The sequence below is a fragment of the Rhamphochromis sp. 'chilingali' genome (genome assembly GCF_963969265.1).
Source record: "Rhamphochromis sp. 'chilingali' genome assembly, chromosome: 20".
In the NCBI taxonomy this organism is placed as follows: Eukaryota; Metazoa; Chordata; class Actinopteri; order Cichliformes; family Cichlidae; genus Rhamphochromis; species Rhamphochromis sp. 'chilingali'.
In genome coordinates this window covers 4,942,894-4,964,159 of record NC_137947.1, presented here as the reverse complement: position 1 = coordinate 4,964,159, position 21,266 = coordinate 4,942,894, and the positions used below count along the sequence as shown (strand labels likewise).

Here is a 21,266-nt window from a genome sequence, read left to right as displayed (position 1 = left end):
TAAGCCTGCAGTTGAGCTTATAACCCTGGAACAGATGTGGTGTCACGTCACTGATGTTTACTGATTTTATACCTTTGATATAGTGATTGAATATATCGAGAGAATAATGTTTGTTTAAACGCGATGACGACCAACGGTGCATTTACTGACTTATGTTGAGAAAAGCTGCTAAGACGTGTTTAACAGCGGTAATGACAGGAGCGTCATGATTCAAGGACATTTTAACTTATGGCTAAATAACATGTCAGCTGAAGGTCTTAGTGCCTAACAAACTAACGTGTCTAAAGCTGCTTTATATCGCGTAACTGTTGGGTCAATGATATGGCTGTATGACGTGACCCGGAAGTACTTGCGTGGCACGAAGAAGAAGAGCTGGCTGAATTTTGGCGCTGACTGGTGATGTGCGATACCACTGATTTCCTTTCCGATCCGTTACCAAGTAAAATTCAGGGTGGTATCAACGACACTGGTCCGATACCGATACTTTGTACAAAAATTTAATGTGTTACTGTATTTCAAATTCTTCATAATGTTTTGTTGGTCGTTTCATAATGACTACAGGTCATCAGACTATTTGTTCTTATTGTTTAATTATGAAGAATTATCATATCGAAATAAAAAACCTTAAGTTGTTTGTTAATTGACGCTATCTGAACACACATATCTTGTCATTTAACATGTATATACTTGCCTGGACATTTCACACTTTCCCACATTCACAGCTGTGCTGTGGCACACTACAAATTTTGGTATCAATCCAATATCAAGTAAATATAGGGCCAGTATTGCAGATATCAGTACGACTAATTTTAAGTTATTTAGGCAGCTAATTGGGGGAGAGTAGTGTGCTATGGCTTATAAGATATATTCTCAATTTGCAAATTCTGAACACATTTTAATCACCACTATATCACCGTGATTGTTGCTTTCCACAGTAATTAGTTAACACAAAAAAACCCCACACCTTTCAGCTTTTCATTTGTTTTGAAACAGGGTTTTTGGAGACCTGGAATGTAAAGTTTTCTATCTCTAAAGACCACAAAAAGGTTCTGACATTTGTCATAGTGCATGTTTGAGGTTTATTTTTAAAATTAACTATGATCATTATACTATAACTCATAATCTTTCACAAGGTTAAAACTTCAAAAGGAGCAGATTTTATCAAACAAGCACAGTTCAGTTCACCTGAGGGTTTAACTTAACCTGTCATTAAAGGTTCAAAAAATAACATGTCATGACATTAAATTGTAAATGCACTGTTAATTAGCATTAATTATATTAAATTTATTAAAATAACATTAATTAACTATTAGCATGATCACTGCTTGTCAGTTAAATTGATTGATTATTTCATAAACAATCAGATCTTGTGGCTCACTCTGAGCTAGCACTTTTCCTTTCATAAAGGATGGTCAAATCTATCCTCTGCTAAAGACGCTAATAACAGAAGTACTAAAGAACCATAGTATTTTAAACCAACCTCCAAGCTGCCATTTTTGCCAAGATTTTAGAAAATACTTTGGCCACCTAACTGATTTATTTCATGAATTTATTTCTGCTCCCATAATACATTGACACAGCTCTGGTCAAGCTCTAAAATGATTTGCTGCTCACTCTCAGCTGCTCTCTATTGTAATTGTGGGGCGATCGTGGCTCAAGAGTTGGGAGGGACTAGTAAAGCGCTATACAAATACAGGCCATTTACCATTTCTCCTTGACCTCAGCTCAGTCTTTAATACTGTAACCACAATATTTTAATCAGATGTCTGAAAAATTGTCTGAAAAACAGTGTTGATGTCAGTGATGTAGTGCACAGCTAGCTCTGTTCATATTCATCAAATTAAATTCTTTAACAAATTTTAAACAATTTTTATTTCCATTTAAGTTCGGTTTTTCTGTATATGTGTTTTTCAAATACGCTTATTTTTAAGTTTTAGAGAGTTTTAGAGTATTTGACCAGGTCATTGCCGGTTCAAATCCTCCCCAAATACGCTGATGCAGAATGCAGAAGCAATGATAGAAGAGGAACGAAACAGTTTCAATATTTTGAATCTGCCTTCCTCTTTTTTACAATGAAAACCATGTTTGCCACAACATGGTAATTTTGATAAATGAGAAATATGTCGTCTAACAATGGCAGACGCACATACACACACGATTACATCAAATTTAAATATCACCTCTAATATCACCTGTGGAAACCAGAGAGAGCATTTCTCATTAAGGGTTTGCAGTATTATTTATGGGGGGTTTTTGTCAATTAGTATTGTCAATAAGTGTTATTGTATGAGTACTGAAAACTATTTTGTAGAGCCCGAGTGTAGAAAAGTTGCAGCATAGAGGAGCCCAATCAGATCAATTTTAAGCAGGGACATAGTCTGCCGATGACAGAGGAAGAGCTGTAAGGATGCATGGTAGTGCAGCAAGGAGAGAACATGAGAACAGAAGAAGAGTGCTCTTGTTAGGGATAGCATTAGGTTTGTGGTTGATGAAACTCTCTGCTCAAAGGGAGCAGAGTGACCGGTAGTACAGTGATTGCCTGCACTGCTTTGCTTTGTGAGAAACTGATGCTGAAGTTGAGCAAAGTATACTATATTGCCAAAAGCATCAGCCCTCCAAATCATTGAATTCATGTGTTCCAATCACTTCCTGCCACAGGTGTATAAAATCAAGCACCTAGGCATGCAGACTGCTTCTACAAACCTTTGTGAAAGATAGATCGCTTTCAGGAACTCAGAAAACTCCACTGTGATAGGATGCCACCTATGCAACAAGTCCAACTGTGAAATTTCCTCACTACTACATATTCCACAGTCAGCTGTTAGTCATATTATAACAAAGTGGAAGCAATTAGGAACAACAGCAACTCAGCCATGGAAGCAGTAGGCAAAGTAAAACCACACAGCTCAGGGATTTTAATAAGGCAAGTATGAACTCTGTATTCCCCAAAATTCCACCAACATGATAAGTATCCTACCGGGGGAGGCAGGACACTGGACCGTGTGTACATTAAAATCAAGCAGGCCTAGAGGCCTACATCCCTCCCCCACCTAGAACAACCTGACCACCTCTCTCTGCTCCTCATCCCTGCCTGCACCCCCCCCCCCCCCCCCCCCCCCCCCCCCACCTCAAAAAACAAACCCCTCCAAGCGCCTGGGTCATTAAAACATGGCCAGATGATGCTCTTCTCCAGCTACAGGACTGTATTAATCTGAGAGACTGCTCCATTTTTGAACAGCAGGACCTGGAGACATTCACTCAGTCTGTCTTATTCTACATTAGGTGCTCTGAAGAGAATGTGGCAGTGACCAAAACCATCCAGGTTTTTCCTAACTGAAAACCTTGGATGACAAGTGAAGTACAGGTTCTGATCAAAACTGAGGAACAGTTCTCTGTACAGCACTGCCAGGGCCAACCTGAGGAGGGGGATCAAAAGTTCCTTTTCCATTAGAACCAACTCAAATCAACTTGCCACAGTTTTCAGGGTTTTCCATTAGGTCATATTACCTGGTACAGGTACTAAAATGGTACCTGCTCAGGAAGGGTTCGAAAGTGATTTGAGCAGATGCTAAAATGTGATGCCATCAGACTGCATGCCAACTGACCGGTCAGTAGCATCATTTGATGAGTCATGAGAACCGCCATTTTTTAAATGAGTCAATGAGAGAAATGGCTACAAAAACAACACCGTGATCCCTGAGTCTGACAAAAAGCAGCTATATCTTTGCCTCGACAACCAACTTTGTTGTAGCGTTCGTGTGGCATACTAATTACGTCATGCTCAGCCTCGTTGCTATGACAACAACCACGGACATTAGGTGGTAATGGAAAACCAGTTAAGCTGAATCAAGTCGTGGCTAGCTGACCCGAGTAGGTACTAACAGAAAAGGAACTATAAACAGACCAGGGAAACCTACAGGAGGAGGATAGAGGGCATCCTCGTTGATAGCAACCCCCGCCAGGTGTGGAGAGGGATCTAACCAGGTTATTCCACCTCTCCGTGACGTATGCCACTGTTTGCACCTGTCTGAAGGCCTCCACTATCATTCCTATCCTTAAGACTGGAATAGACAGCCTCTATGACTACAGACCTATACCCCTCACGTCTGTAGTCATGAAGTGTTTTGAGCGGACACTGTCTCAGTACATCAGAGACTGTCTACCCCCCTCGACTGACTCCCACCAGTTTGCTTACAGAGCAAATCGGTCCATAGAGGATTCCATCACCATCACCCTAAGCCATCTGAAGAACAGGAAGAGCTACGTGAGGGTGCTCTTCGTGGCCTACAGCTCAGTGTTCAACACCATAATCCTAGACATGCACACTACAGCTGGGTATTGTCACTGATTTCTTCAACCGATTCACTTCCGATTCACAAGGTCCCGATTCAATCTCCGATTCGATTCAAGTTTGAATCAGTCAGTCTTATAACTACCGTCTCCCTTCTTGGAGACTCTGCAAGAAGAGAAGCTGGTCTGCATATTGTGGAGTCATGCAGCTTCTTTGTGCAGTAACAATGTCACCAGCAGTTGAAAAAACTTGTTCAGAATGAACTCTGGTCCAAGGTAAGGAAAGATACTGCTTTTCTTAGAGAGCCAAAAGAGGATATTCCCCTGCATGGTCCCTCCACCAGATCAAAGGATCCTTAGAAAGTGGAACAGGTTGAACTTCCCTGTATCGATTCACTTCTTCCTTTGCCCTTTCAGTTAGTGTTTTCTGTGACGCTGGGTTTTTTTTTTTGGTGAGTGGACTGGCCCAAGGAGAAACATGAATGCAGAGTCCTTTGATATCTTAGTTGGAGGGGCATAATCCATTTCAACATGACCAAGGGAGATGTCAGGGACAGTTTCCTCTACTCTGTCACCATCAGACTCTTGCTGTAGAAAAATGAAAACTTAATTGATAAAGAGAAATTAATTTGCAAAATAATTTTGAACTCTCCAGACAATTTAACATATTAATACTGGCAATGGAAGGAAATGACTATTTGTATTCAAACTTGAGTAGTGCAAAGAAACAATAAATTTTTTTTAACTAACACTTTTAAAATATTTACATTTTTGCACTATATTAATAATTTCTCATGTCATACATGCATCCCTACAGTTACACACATGCATGGCATATACACACATTTCATAAACATACTTTGACTTCAAGTTGTTTGACTTCAGTGAGAGACACTGATCCTCTTGTCCAGCAGTTGTGCGTGCAGAGGTGATGGATAGAGTTGGGGATTTTTCTTCAGCCATAACCAGTGTGGCTGCTTTCAGTGGTTTCAAAGCTTTCACTATATCTTCTCCATCAGCCTCTGTAAGAGTACAGAGATTACTGTCACTTCTCCTCACTTCAGGTGAGAGTAGAGCTGCAGAGATCGCTGGTTGTTGCTGTAGGAAGCGTTCCAGCATCTCCAACGTGCTGTTCCATCTGGTCACCCCATCAGTCACCAGCTTATGGGCAGGCAGCTTCAGTATCTTTTGCTTCTCTTTAAGCCTGCGACTTGCAATAGTGCTGCTATGAAAAAAGGATGCTATGCGTCTCACTCGGCCAAGCAGCTGAGCAACAGCTGGAACTTTCAGACCTACTTCTGAAGCCAAATTGAGTGTGTGGGCAAAACAACCAATGTGCAACCAGCCCGTTATTTCCACAGCTCACACCATATTTGTAGCATTGTCAGTTATGATGACAGAGTTTTGTTTGTAAGCTCACAATCTTCTATTGCCTTGGACATTATTTGAGATAAATTAACTGCTGTGTGGCTTGCTTCAGTTGTTCTTGTCTGTAAGACATGGGACACGGTCAGGTAATTATCTGTTGCTCTGGATGTCCAGCTGTCATAGCGACTTTCTCTGCTGCTGAAAATGTAGCGTGGATTTGGACAGATGTATGTCTTTACATATGAAAGTTTGATAAACTGGGTTATTTTTTTGAGCACGTGGAAAAGTGGATGCAAACTTCACTGCAAATGCCTTTTTGAGTGAGCTTTGCTTCATGTTGGGTATTTTTGCTAGCATATCTGGATGATGCCTTGCTAAATGATTTCTGAGATTTGTGGTATTTCCACAATGTTTTACCATATGGCTTTGCTTTTGTCTTCACTGTATTCACAGTTCTTGAATCCAAAGTGCTGCCAGACATCTGCCTTTAGGCTTTGGCAGCGCCCTCAGTGGAGGAGCCATGGAAAAAAAAAAATATATATATATATATATATATATATATATATATATATATAAAATATACAGTGGGGCAAAAAAGTATTTAGTCAGCCACCGATTGTGCAAGTTCCCCCACTTAAAATGATGACAGAGGTCAGTAATTTGCACCAGAGGTACACTTCAACTGTGAGAGACAGAATGTGAAAAAAAAATCCATGAATCCACATGGTAGGATTTGTAAAGAATTTATTCGTAAATCAGGGTGGAAAATAAGTATTTGGTCAATAACAAAAATACAACTCAATACTTTGTAACATAACCTTTGTTGGCAATAACAGAGGTCAAACGTTTACTATAGGTCTTTACCAGGTTTGCACACACAGTAGCTGGTATTTTGGCCCATTCCTCCATGCAGATCTTCTCGAGAGCAGTGATGTTTTGGGGCTGTCGCCGAGCAACACGGACTTTCAACTCCCGCCACAGATTTTCTATGGGGTCGAGGTCTGGAGACTGGCTAGGCCACTCCAGGACTTTCAAATGCTCCTTACAGAGCCACTCCTTTGTTGCCCGGGCGGTGTGTTTTGGATCATTGTCATGTTGGGAGACCCAGCCTCGTTTCATCTTCAAAGTTCTCACTGATGGAAGGAGGTTTTGGCTCAAAATCTCACGATACATGGCCCCATTCATTCTGTCCTTAACACGGATCAGTCGTCCTGTCCCCTTGGCAGAAAAACAGCCCCATAGCATGATGTTTCCACCCCCATGCTTCACAGTAGGTATGGTGTTCTTGGGATGCAACTCAGTATTCTTCTTCCTCCAAACACGACGAGTTGAGTTTATACCAAAAAGTTCTACTTTGGTTTCATCTGACCACATGACATTCTCCCAATCCTCTGCTGTATCATCCATGTGCTCTCTGGCAAACTTCAGACGGGCCTGGACATGCACTGGCTTCAGCAGCGGAACACGTCTGGCACTGCGGGATTTGATTCCCTGCCGTTGTAGTGTGTTACTGATGGTGACCTTTGTTACTTTGGTCCCAGCTCTCTGCAGGTCATTCACCAGGTCCCCCCGTGTGGTTCTGGGATCTTTGCTCACCGTTCTCATGATCATTTTGACCCCACGGGATGAGATCTTGCGTGGAGCCCCAGATCGAGGGAGATTATCAGTGGTCTTGTATGTCTTCCATTTTCTGATGATTGCTCCCACAGTTGATTTTTTCACACCAAGCTGCTTGCCTATTGTAGATTCACTCTTCCCAGTCTGGTGCAGGTCTACAATACTTTTCCTGGTGTCCTTCGAAAGCTCTTTGGTCTTGGCCATGGCGGAGTTTGGAGTCTGACTGTTTGAGGCTGTGGACAGGTGTCTTTTATACAGATGATGAGTTCAAACAGGTGCCATTCATACAGGTAACGAGTGGGGGACAGAAAAGCTTCTTACAGAAGACGTTACAGGTCTGTGAGAGCCAGAGATTTTCCTTGTTTGAGGTGACCAAATACTTATTTTCCACCCTGATTTACGAATAAATTCTTTACAAATCCTACCATGTGGATTCATGGATTTTTTTTTCACATTCTGTCTCTCACAGTTGAAGTGTACCTCTGGTGCAAATTACTGACCTCTGTCATCATTTTAAGTGGGGGAACTTGCACAATCGGTGGCTGACTAAATACTTTTTTGCCCCACTGTATATATATATATGTATATATACAAAGCATTTCCATAAAGACATTGATGAGCAAGTTTGGTGTAGATGAATTTGACTGGCCTGCGAAGAGTCCCGCCCTCAACGTTTAAGTCCACCTGCATGTAGTGATGTGGGTCCTTAAGCATCACGTTCCAGGGTGTTAGTAAGCCAGATGAGTCATACTAGGCAACACAGATTTAATTAACGAACATCATTTGTTATCCAGGGCTCCATTTATTATGTTAAGTAAACGTCTCTGATCAGCAGGATGCCCTTTGAGGAGTTAAATAATTAATAACAAATTATGTGGTCGGCAAATCACAGCAAGCTAAATAACTGAACTTCATGAGTTATGTATTCTTTCCTCATTTGTCTGAACAAACTTTGCTTTGTTCTTATCACATATCTGAGAAGAGAGATTCCAGCTTCTTCCCACTGTTGAAAACTTTAAATTCGTGCAGGTACATGTGAGTTTGGGGTTTGGGCCCATTCAGGATTTTCTCTACTATTGCCAAATGTCTGCTGGAAAAGATTCTTATCCCTGTCATTCTTCTGCTGAGTAAAGTGTGTGTGGTTGATGGATGGAGGTCTGGGAAAAACAGAAAAAATGAACGTTCATGTTTTACTGATTTTATTATATCCACATTGCAGGATGAACACAGGTACTTCAATGGCGATTGGAGTACCTGTGAAAGAAACAGTGCAAACATACAGCAGAACAACCTGACCTGCAAGAGGCCGTTAATCACCCGAAATCTTTAACTCGTGTCAAAAGTATTAAAATCATCGCCACACAAAATTACAAGTTGCTTCGACAGTGTGTAAAGCAGGATTGTAGGGATGTTTAACTCAGGCAATGTGTGTCTTATTTCCTGATTTCTTTATTTGAAAGACAAGATTTTCCATGCTACTCTCTAAAGAAAGCAGGCACTTTCATCTGGTTCTGTCAGAATATGTGTTCTAACATATACATTTGTGCAACAACACAGAAGCGGTGAAAAAATCTAGACTACCAGTACAAAATGCAATTTGGAAACAGCAAAAATATGCAATAGTGCACTACAGTAGCAAGATGGTGCTTTGACCAGTATCCCACCTCTACACACTTCTGCATCGTCCCATATTCTTTTATCATCTTCTTGCTACATCATTCTACACGCTTACTGCTCTTCTGGTTTCGTGGAGTGATAAACTGTTTACCAAAACATTATCCTCTATGTTGGTGAAGAAACTGTTGACTCAAGCTTGAGAAATGTGCTCTACAACAGCAATAATTGTGGCATTTATGGGCTTGGCAGGTTTTGACAGTTAGATAGGCTCTTCCACATGTGTGGACTTACAAAATGAAAAATGGAGTCACAAAGGTGTATACAACCAAACTTTGTTCAAATTGTAGACAGCTTATTCTTGCAACATTCTCCTTAATGTCAAACAGCATTTACAAACTCCACCAAAGACTGAAAAGCGTTTCACACGCTGTTTTGACAGCTTGACAAAACAGCTTGTTTTGTCGAATGTGTGCTGTACGAATCTGAAAATACACATGGAGAAGTTAGTGGCAGTTAGTGGCTCTTGGCAAGAAACACTCTCCCCACATCAGTCACTCATCTTTAACATAGTAAGAAGGTGATTTAAGCTAGCTTTTTCTCTACTTAAATTTTCTCCACTGATGTTTTATCTAACAAGCGTTAGCTAGTTTATAAACTTGTCTATTTCAGCTAAGCAGAAGGTAGTTTGGGGGATGCCGTTATATAAAGTTTGCCTAACAGTGTTTTTTTTAGTCAGTAACAATATATGAACCAAACAGTTCATGGACTCCTCACTCGTTACTCACAGAAGTCTTCAGAGTCTTTAGCATCTTGCACACATGCTGCTTCCAGTCTTCCATTGAAGCAGACATTCATTGTATTTCAAAATCTTTGCCTTTCAGCTGTTGGGGACTCTCGTGCTAACCGGTCTGAAGATCTTCTTGAAGCAGATGGAGGTCTTGAGGGCATCACGAAACATGGAGCTGGAGAAAGCGTAGACAATGGGGTCCAAAGCGCTGTTGAGGTAGGTTAACACGATGCATATCATGAAAACCTGGGTTACATTAGTGTAGGACTCGCAGTCATGGGGGTGGTTTCCCTTGATGTAGGCCGCCGCTAGGCCTGTGATGACGCTTGGCATGAAGCACAAGGTAAACACCAGAATGATCACCACGACCGCTCTGATGGCCTTCCGTCCCTTCAGCTTCCTGCCTACTCGCCGTTGGCGAAGCCGGCAGACTATCTTTGCTGAGCAGAAGAGCAGCAAGAACCAGGGCAGGAGGAACTCTGCAACAAAGGCAATGTAATGCAGCTTAATCGGCACAGGGTCTTCTTCATAGGAGTTGAAGCTACGGCACTTGCCACTCGCCTGGTGGAAAAGGTTAGCGGTCAGCAGCGGAATCCCGCGGACCACCACAGCAGCCCAGATCAAGCCCGCGAGCCAGCCCGCCTTTACTGAAGTCATTTGGCTGATGCAGTGATGTGGGTGGACCACCTTAAAGTAGCGATCAAGTGCCACCGCTGTCATGAATCCAATACTAGCAGAGCGATTGACAGTCAGCATGAAAAGGCTGATTCTGCACCAGACCCATCCAAACACCCACTTCCCTCGCAGGTGGGTGTCGATGCGGAAAGGCACGTTGATGAGGACCAAGAAGTCAGCAAGAACCAGATTGAAGAGGAAGAGGGTGTGAGGTTTCCATGACTTCATGCAACAGCAGAAAATCCACAAAGATACTATTGTTCCCGGCAGGCCCAGTATCTCAATTATCAAGCCTATTTCCATGAACATATTTTCTTTATTATTTTTCATGTGCCCGCTGCAGTGCAGTGAAGAATTATTTACTGCCTTCATTTCAGCTACGTGCCTTCTGAGCTCTTTGGTTTATCCGTACTTCCTTATTTTCAGCAGGTCATGTGTTCTTTCATAAAAGAGAGAAGTGCAAAGAAAATAATTTTTTCCTTTTATTGAACATTTTGTGAAATACTAGCACACACACCTGAAACTTTACACATCCTTCTGTTCTACCTTATTCGTCTGTTTCCCTTTAGATGAAAGCATCTATCAGTAAGATATATATCTGAAGCCAAACTTGAATACAGTAACTAGTTTATTGTTAGAAGCTTTCGTCTAACTTTTTGGAAGAAAATAAAGAAGCTCATTTAATGATTTCCATTTATGCATACCATGTAGTTATTTGTTTTTTAAACTTCAGTGCGAATCTCCCATGCAGTCTAACAAAGCAGTTTGCAAACTGTGTAAGTTATGAAAATGATTTCATAAAAGATACATTTTCCTTTCTATGTAGCGTAGGATTAACCATTAAAAAACACCAGGATTCATGTTAGACTAACAACTTTTGTTTTTAAAAGTTGCCATGGCAGCATTTATGTGCACACCGTGGATAACAAATAATCATAATTTATGCCCTGCATTCTAAACAGATATAAAGTAGAAAGTTTCATACTCACCAGCAGTCAACACTGACTCTTTGCTTTCCGTATGAGAAGACGGCGATGTGTCTTCAGCTTGTGCAGTGAAAGTGATATGATGTGATAAGATCCTTGGCAGTTTATAACTGCTGTCTTTGTCTGAGGGCTTGTTAGAACTTGTGGGTTATGAGTGCTCCAGAGAAGTGGCTCTGCAGCTGAACCACTTCTGCTATTATAGACGGTGACGTGTAATAAGCACCTTTATGACATTTTTCTTGACATTTTATGACACACAATATGTCAGGAAATTGTGTAATAATTAATATTTTGAGAGAATCGTAAATTATGACATATGACATTATGGGGAGATGATACCTTTCTTTTTGTTTGCTTAGTGGGGGAAATGTGGGAAAGACTATCCAGGGCCCTAACAGTAGGAGGGGCCACGGCAAGCTTGGAATGCAAAACATTTGTTTTTATTTTTCTTTTTTTTTCTACACAGTTAGTATGTGACTTAAATTGCTATAAATTGCCTCCCTACAAATGGCAGAAAATGTGTTTAGTCCACTCTACACCTAGTCTCTCCTTTAAAGTACAGCTAATTTACTCTATCAAGGTGACTGTTGCTATGTCATCTCAAGGAAACAGTTTCAGACTATAAAACTAACAAGAAGACAAAAGAAAGGAGATTTCTTTCAAAACAAGAGTGACCATGTTGACTAGTGTAACTGTGTGCAGTTATTAAAGATAGGGAGCCAATGTAGCTGTGCCACTACCAAAATAACCCAGCACAAAACCATGACGAAACGACTTTCATTTTATAAACAGCCAGCGGAGCAGCAGCAGATCCCTCTCTAAACAATGTGACATAAGGTGAGCTCATATAGTGGCAACTTAACGTTAGTCCAAGCAGTCGTTTGTACACTTAGATTTTCAGCAGTAAGCTTAGCAAGACTTCCACAAAGTAGCTTTAAATGTTATTTTAATAGTTCTCAGCCGGTGTGCCATGAGGTAAGCAGAGGATTTTGAGGAAGCCAGTGCATTTCAGCGTGATGAAATGGCATTTTAAAATACCTCAATGACACTGCTTTTTAATATATTAAAAAAAAGATAGGTAGCGTCCAGAGGGCATCCCTGTCAGATGCCTGAACCATCTCAACTGGCTCCTTTTGATGTGGAGGACCAGCGGCTCTACTCTGAGCCCCTCCCAGACGGCCAAACTCCTCACACTATCATTAAGGGAGAGGTCAGCCACCCTTCTAAGAAAGCTCATTTCTGTCGCTTGTATCCTCGATCTCGTTCTGTCAGTCACTACCCACAGCTCGTGACCATAAGAGAGGGTAAGGACGTAGATCAACCAGTAAACTGAGAGGTTCGCTTATAAGATAAGATAAGATAAGATAAGATAAGATAAGATAAGATAAGATAAGATAAGATAAGATAAGATAACCTTTATTATACACTCAGGTCTCTCTTCACCACGACGGCCCGGTAGAGCATCTGCATCACTGCAGCACCAGTCTGTCTGTCAATCGCTCACTCCCCTCTCCCCTCACTCGTGCACAAGACCCCAAGATGCTTAAATTCCTCTTGGGGCAGGAACTGACCCGGAGTGGACACTCCACCCTTTCCGGCTGAGGATGTGGAGGTGCTGATCCTCTTTCCCAACGCTTCACACTGGCCTGTAAACTGCTCCAGTCGGAGCTGGAGGCCGAATCCAACATAACCACATCATCTGCAAAAAGCAGATGTGAGATTCTGAGACCACCCAAGTGGACCCCTCCCACCACTTGGCTGCGCCTTGAAATTCTGTCCATAAAAACTATGAACAGAATCCGTGACAAAGGGCAGCCCTGGAAGAGTCCATGACTCACCCGCAGTGTTGTTTAGTGTTCTCCCTCCTGTGCTCTGTTCGTGTCCCTGAGTTAGTGTTGTAGAACAGTTTGTCAATTTCCTGTTTTACTTTGAAGGTCTGTGTCTCGTCGTGTCTAATTAGGTTCAGCTGTGTTCCCCTCTGGTGTGTCATTCCCTCATTACCTTGTGTGTATATATAGTGTGTGCCTGCCTGTGTTCCTTCTCGGTTCGTCTGTGTTATTCAGCGTTTCTCCGCGTCTCTGCTCTGCTTTCTCCGTGTCATCTCTGTGTATCATCCTGTGTCCTTATGCTTTCAGGTTTGTTTATTCGTTTTTTCCCAGTCTAGGCTTTAGTAGCTCCCTGTTCCTTATTTCCTGTTTTGTACTTCACCCTCACTGTAAATAAACACCCACTGGCACCCCAGCCAGTACCTGCATTTTGGGTTCTTTTCTCGTAACACCACACCACTGCCGCCCCAGCCTTGATAGTAACTGAGTTACAAGTAACTAATTACTAGGAAAAGTAACTATTGTGTTATTTTGAAAAAAATGTTTATCCCTCTGGGCTCCAGGGTATAGTTGGCTGTTTCTGACTACTTTTGATTTTACTTCTACATTTCACCTTTAAAAATATTTACCTTCCCTTGTTTGGTATCATTCTTTTCAGCAAAACCTCACATGTCTGAATTTACAGTTATTTTATCATTTTGACATACTGTATTAACACAATTGATCCAAAATCAGACACAAAAATCTTTAAATCCAAGTAGAAAAAAGTTGTAATTTTTACTATAATAACCACAAACGTGTTTAACGAATCATTAACTTGAAATGCAAATATAAATTGTAAATTTTCAAAATCTATGCACAAGTTTTGCAAACAACAGTTATATGCAGCTACTTACCTAAAAATGCAGCCAAGGCATTTTTTTTAACTATTTCAAACTATTTACATTACACTCAGGCGTTCTGCATCAAATAAGATGCCACACAAATTATTTGTACCACTCCAACAACTCATTTCTGTCCACTGTAAAATAAAGGAGAACATCACAAGCCTGATACCTGCAGGCATGAAAGCAGGAAGTGTATCACTCCTGTTTTCCACCTACAGACGGCGTCTGGCTTTGGTGGCTTTTTGGCAGCACCCGTGACATTCAGCAGACACACAAAACAAAACTATCCACTACACTACACACTAAATATACAACACAATACACTAACAACACACTGCAAACACGCTAAACATCACAAATCTCTCAGTTCTCAAAACTCGCTCTCTCTCTCTCACCGCCATCACTCCTGAAATTTCCTCCTCTTCCTAAACAACCAAATGCCATGTTGCTATTTCATTTTTTTAATGGTCAACATGGTACATTTTTCCACCAGTAGGAAAGAGTGGAGATGTATTCAGGAAAAAACATTGCTTATATTTTTTATCATAACTCTGGTTTTACATGGCCTATCAGCACAATTTTAAAAACTGGTATTGTGGTGGACACTAGAGGGCTCCACTCACACCCAGTGTATAGGAGGTGTGGTCCTGTGTTTTGTGGCGCGATATGCGCAGTTGATGTTGGAGACGAATAAAGAAGGAGTGAGAACTGAGAGCTCCGAGTCGTCTGCAGCTTTTTCTGACCGCCAGTGCCAGCCTCGCTCCCGGGCTGGGTTGCCCTCTGTCAGTTCCCCACCCCCCCCAGTTCAGCCGTTCCGGCCGTTTGCTTAAGCCCCGGGTCCTGGACTAGTTCTGCTGGGTGTTCGGGGGGGGCATGTGTGGTGGACCACTAGAGGGCTCCACTCACACCCAGTGTATAGGAAGTGTGTTCCTGTGTTTTGTGGTGCGATATGCGCAGTTGATGTTGGAGACGAATAAAGAAGGAGTGAGAACTGAGAGCTGTGTCGTTGATGCTTACCTCCACAGTATAAAGTTTGAAGTCCACACTTTTAACACAAACATGGAGAATCAGGGTTGCCTTGGGTTGACATAGCATCTTGTTGGTATGTCATCTGATTGGTTTACCATGACTACTTTATTCTTCCTCAGCCAATCAGCAGCACTTGTGTGATTGTTTCGCCCCGCTAGGTCCCAGTAAGATAAAGCAGACAGCTTCAACCGTCTGTGTGTTGAAAAAGTAACACATCCGCAACGCATTTTCTTGTTAGTAACTGTAACGGCGTTGTAATGATAGAAATAGTAATCCATTAGAGTTAAGTAACACCATTACTAACAGTGCTATTCCCGGAAACAAGTCCGACTCTTGATTTCATCACTTAAGGAATATTCACAAATTCCCATTGTGTCGTACTGAGAACTGGAAATTGTTGTTCATACATTTATTTCATCACGTCTGGATTGCAGTCTTTGTTTATTTGTCTTAAGCAAAACTTCCTGGGAATCAGGTTGTTCAGAATGCTGCGGTGACGTCGTCTAAGTTTTCCAATTACTCACAGCATGCAGTGACTCAGTTACATAGACAGCATTTTAAGATTCTGCCTTCTAGAGCTCTCCATGGACAAGAACCAGCATTGGGGAACACTGTACATCCCGAGCAGGTCTCTCTTCCTTTGAGTTTAAGATCTGGGAAATCAGTGGTCTCTTTTGCTTAACATTTGGTTTTATCTTCTGGCATTTGAAAGGTTGAAAGCATATGGCCAATAAAATGTTACTTACTTACTTTTAACTTATCTTTTTGGGTATCACAATCAGGTTGAAAACGGAAACAGGCTGTAAGAAGATAGACTGATATCAGTCCTCGCGTTAATAAAGGTCTGCCTGTGTACCAAATAGTGAGCAAGAAGACGATAGTAAGTAAAAAGAGAGAGAAAATTGTCCTGAAGGTAATGGGGATAATGAAGCGAGGACAGATCATATTAGAAGTGCTACAAAAATAAAATTGTATTTTTAAGGTTTTTTTATATAACATTTCATAAATCATATTATACTCATATCACACTCAATCATCCTTAAATAAAGAAAATCGTGTACTCTTAAGCTTGATACTCCAAGCAAAACTCTACAATAAAGTAAACTATAATATGAAGTGAGGCTGAAATGTGAAGAGATTTCAAACTGTTCAAACATGGATGCATCGTAGATTTTTCTTATATGTGTCATATGATTTCCTGATTACTGGCAATTCTAGTTACCACTACAGATTGTTGTGTATAGTTGTTAAATCAATTATTTGTTTGAAAAGACAAAAACATCTAAAGATACATGAGAGATATACAGGGTGGGCCATTTATATGGATACACCGTAATAACATGGGAATGGTTGGTGATATTAAAGTCCTGTTTGTGGCACATTAGTATATGTGAGGGGGCAAACTCCTCAAGATGGGCGGTGACCATGGTGGCCATTTAGAAGTCGGCCATCTTGGATACAACTTTTGTTTTTTCAATAGGAAGACGGCCATGTGACACATCAAACTTATTGGTAATGTCACAAGAAAAACAATGGTGTGCTTGGTTTCAACGTAACTTTCTTCTTTCATGCGTTATTTACAAGTTTCTCTTTGTTCACAGCCATTGACATGTCGAAGAGGTTAACCCGTGAGGAGCGGATCGAAATTGTGTTGATATCTGGTGAACGCAGTAACCGGGTCATTGCAGCAGATTTCAATGCAAGACACCCTACGAGACCACCCATCTCCCACGCTACAGTTCAGTGTTGAATTGGTCAAAATGTGGACGCAAGAAAACTGTTACTAATGAAGAAACATCAGTGGCTGTCCTAGCTTCATTCAGCAAGAGCCCACAGCGTATCACTCGCCGCATGTCACTGGAGAGTGGCATTAGTCGAACATCCCTTCGGCAGATATTAGCTAAATGGCACCCTTACAAACTCCAGCTACTGCAGCATCTCACCGAGGATGACCCAGATCGGCGCACAGAATTTGCAGAATGGGCAAAACAAAAACTGGAACAGGACCCTCAGTTCACGCAGAAGATTTTGTTCAGTGATGAGGCAAACTTTTATGTGAATGGTGAAGTTAACAAACAAAACCACCGCTATTGGTCTGACACTAACCCACATTGCATGGATCCCTCCAAGACTGTTGGAACAACAAAAGTGATGGTTTGGTGTGGTGTGTGGGGTACAACCATAGTGGGTCCATTCTTCATCAATGGAAACCTCGAGGCCACTGGATATTTGAAATTGCTACATGATGATGTGTTTCCCTCTTTATGCACTGAAGCTGGCACGTTCCCTGAGTTTTTCCAGCAAGATGGTGCACCACCACATTATGGGTGCCAGGTCCGAGCATTCCCAGATGAACAGTTTCCTGGAAAGTGGATTGGTCGTCGTGAGCCACTTGAATGGCCCCCAGGGTCTCCCGATCTGACCCCCTTAGGCTACGTCCACACGTACACGGGTATTTTTGAAAACGGAGATTTTTCGTTTTCGTTTTAAAAAAATAATCCCGTCCACACATAAAGGCAGAAATGAAGGAAAACGCTGCTATGAACATGCCAAAGCAGCAGGTGGTGCTAGATTCCTAACCGTGCCGAAATGTTGGCCAATCAGAAGTCTAGAAGCCTCGGTGGGAAAAAGTAAACAAAGCTGGGGCATAGAAGCAGAACCGAGTCGTCTGTGTGGAGGGACAGTAACTGTGTGTATATGTAAGCATTTAAACACTGCAGAGAGTAGAATTAACAGTATTGTAGAAATTCATTTCACCGAAACAATAGCGTGGCGCACAGTGTGACGTTAAAAAATGCGCACACCTTTGACGCTGCATTTTCTCCATTTTTCTAGTCCACACGTAAATGCAAAAACAGAGTTTTCAAAAATATCCACCCTGGCCAGAGTTTTTAAAAATCTTCGTTTTCAGTGACCAAAAACGCCGTTTACGTGTGGACGAAAGGTGCAAACGCATAGAAAAATCTGCGTTTTCAAAAATACCTGGGTACGTGTGGACGTAGCCTTAGACTTTTATCTTTGGGGTCATCTGAAGGCAATTGTCTATGGTGTGAAGATACGAGATGTGCAGCACCTGAAACTACGGATACTGGATGCCTGTGCTGGCATTTCTCCTGCGGTGTTGCTATCAGTGTGTGAAGAGTGGGAGAAGAGGGTTGCATTGACAATCCAACACAATGGGCACATTGAACACATTTTATAAGTGGTCAGAAACTTGTAAATAACTCATGAAAGAATAAAGTTACGTTGATTGTATAGAAGTCTATGAGAAAGCAACCCTTCTCCTCCTTTTCACTTTCAAGCCTTACTTACTGACTGACATTATTACCCTCATTAAGGACCACAATACAGATGATAAAATGGGCTATACTATAGGCCGGGGCTGCCCTAGGGAGTTTATGATTGACAGGTTCTGGTGTTATGAGCATACAGTGTCCCTTTCACTCAGATCTGTTCCTTTTTATCAACTCTGGTTTCAAAGCACTAAAATAGTAACGGCCAACATGCTTATCAATGGATAATATCACAATGACTGCATCTTTTACATCTAGTAATGGACAAAAATTAATTCCAGAGACCATAAAAAACGAATCTTCTTTTTTGCATTTTTCTTTGTAACCTCGATACCTTTTGGCCCAATCAATCTTAGGGTTTTGGGGGTTTTTTTTACAATCCCATAAGATGGTATTGTTTACCATCTTATGAAACTGTCTCTGTGTCAACATGGCAAAAAGTAGTCTTGAAGGCATGCTCTCTATTTGGAACTATGACAAAAGTGTTTTTGAAAACTTTGGCAACAGATTTTGGTAACATGTTAGTTTCTCAACTTTCATGTTACCACAGTTTAAGATACAACGTGCGTATCTGAGATCAAATGATGGTGGGGTTTGGCAATGAATAGGGTCTGACTCATGAGATCACTAATGTAATGAAGCCTTTGAGCTTGAGCCATTCTGTCCCATTGTTTCTCATCCTGATTTATGTCATTGCATCCCATTTGATCGCTCTGTTGGATCTTATTTAAACATCATTTCCCCTTACTGGAACTTGTCCTGATGCATGCTTAGTCATCCAGATAAGGAGATCTGAGACGTTGATTCTGTTCATCTGAACGTAGCGTTTTCAGTGGGAGAAACATTTCATCAATCATCCAAGTGACTTCTTCAGTCTCAGCTGACTGCAGGTTTCCCCAACCTAATGTAGCCAGATGGGTTACTCTGCCTTCTCCACCTCTCTCTCTCTCTCTCTGGCTGCTGTTCGGGTTGGGTTGAGTGGAAACACACCTACACTCTAATTGCAGGGTGGCGACTGTCGGTATAAGGCCATGCAGGCTTCATTTCCCTATTAATTGCTTCTTTGCCTTTTGTGAGTGCAGTATCAGGCACCAATGCACTTATTTTCTTGGGATAATCAGGCAGTTTCGATCAGGCTCTACAACAGTTACAGGTAGGCCGTATGTGTATCCTCCTATCCACTTTAAAGGTTAAATAAGTGGTATAGTGGCGTATTGCTGTCCTGTTTACAGATTGGCCGACTTACTTATTTCCAGCCGTTGTGGAGAGGGCCGCCGCTGCACTACTACTAGCAACTGATATAGCGTCCTTAATTCTGGGGTAAGTAGCATTTGGCATTATTTTGCTACTGACTATAAATTAGAATAAAACATAGCTGGGCTTGAGTTAGAGCTGGGCGATATATCGAGTTTTTAAAAAACATCGATATATTTTTATACGAGATATAAGATGTGACAATATCCTTTATATCGATATAGTCTATGTTACGTTATAATTATACTTGTGGAGCCGCAAGTTTGCCTCTCTTTCGTCCACTTTCGTCTTTACGCAACGTTACTCGGCCTCGCCTCTCCTTCACTGAACACAACTCCCCCTCCTCCCCCATCGCTTCACCTACAGGAAGCGACAAGATGGACACGGCAAATCTCCGTTAACGAGTTACTGCGCATCGCCCCGTGCGTGGGGCTGGACGGCGTCAACGTGTTAGCTAGCTAACCACGCTAACGAGCTAACCACGCTAACGCCATGCAGCCCAGACTAAAATCCTTTCATTTTCTCAAAAGTTGACAGCGCGCCTTATGTATGAATTCTGGTTGTGCTTGATGGCCGCGAACCGATTTTATGTGGAACACGGCGCTCAGCAATCTGTCAAAAAATGTTTTAGTACGACTTTGGTAAGCTACGGAGCTGCACCGCTTGATGGATTGTCGGAGCATTACGGCTGAGCCTCGCGGAGTGATACGTACTGTGCTTCAACGTAATATTACCTTACTGTATATAAGGACCATAAATGGCACCTGTTGAGAGACGTGGTTGCGAAGCGGATTTCAAACTCCAGGCTGTCAGTCACGCAGTACAAGTTGGGAACAGAGCAGCTGTGAAATCTGTCTTTGTTATTGTGCTCAGCGTCTTTTAGTTTACATTTTGACTGCACAATTGTGAGCTTTTTGTTATGCACAAAAACAACATTGTTTTCTTTTATTTATGGAGCATTATTATTTAATAAATGCTCATAATTTATTTTTGAGTAAATTTTATGTACATCTGCTCTATGTTAATAAAAGTGCCTGTGTGACATCTGGGACACAGCTTTGACTAAGAACTCTCTTTTTGTTCTTACTTTATGGCTTTAAAAAAAATATATCGAGATATATATCTTATATCGCCATCCAGCTAAAAAATATCGAGATATGAATTTTGGGTCATATCGCCCAGCCCTAGCTTGAGTGATCTCTTGCCCGTTTATTTTGCTGGTGTTTACTTACATCTGATGTTTGACTTGCTCCAGTCGCCACAGAGAGCGCCTTTTTGGAGTGTTTGCTAGGATCAAATGTCATAACGACCATCATCGGTGCAGGCAACTGTTTGCCTGTGGAGTGTAAATTCCTAGGCTTGTGTACTTTACTTTCTTTGTTTTAAATGTGAAATAGATATACAGGCATGGGACAAAATCCTGGTCCTTCCATCTAAAATCTCTGTTTGTAACCGATTTAAAGAACTGCAGCACAAAATTTTGCACAATGTGTATATTTCTCCGTATATTTATAGTAAGTATAATATGGGAACATCTCCAAACTGTCTCAAGTGTAAGGTCAGAGTGGGCACTAGATTCCACTGCTTGTGGGAGTGTGCTATTATCCAGTCATTTTGGAAAGAGGTCTGCGCCAATA

At 41.5% G+C, this 21,266-nt stretch overlaps 1 protein-coding gene across 1 annotated transcript; it reads right to left on the bottom strand.

Annotated features, from left to right (window-relative positions):
* Positions 1–8,552: 8,552 nt before the first annotated feature.
* Positions 8,553–11,474, bottom strand: hcar1-3 (hydroxycarboxylic acid receptor 1-3). Its single transcript, XM_080869202.1, has 2 exons — positions 11,344–11,474; positions 8,553–10,793 (listed from the first exon to the last, which is right to left on the bottom strand). The coding sequence occupies exon 2, from the start codon at positions 10,724–10,726 to the stop codon at positions 9,770–9,772; it is 957 nt and encodes a 318-aa protein (XP_080725328.1). The 5' UTR covers positions 10,727–10,793; positions 11,344–11,474; the 3' UTR covers positions 8,553–9,769.
* Positions 11,475–21,266: the final 9,792 nt, after the last annotated feature.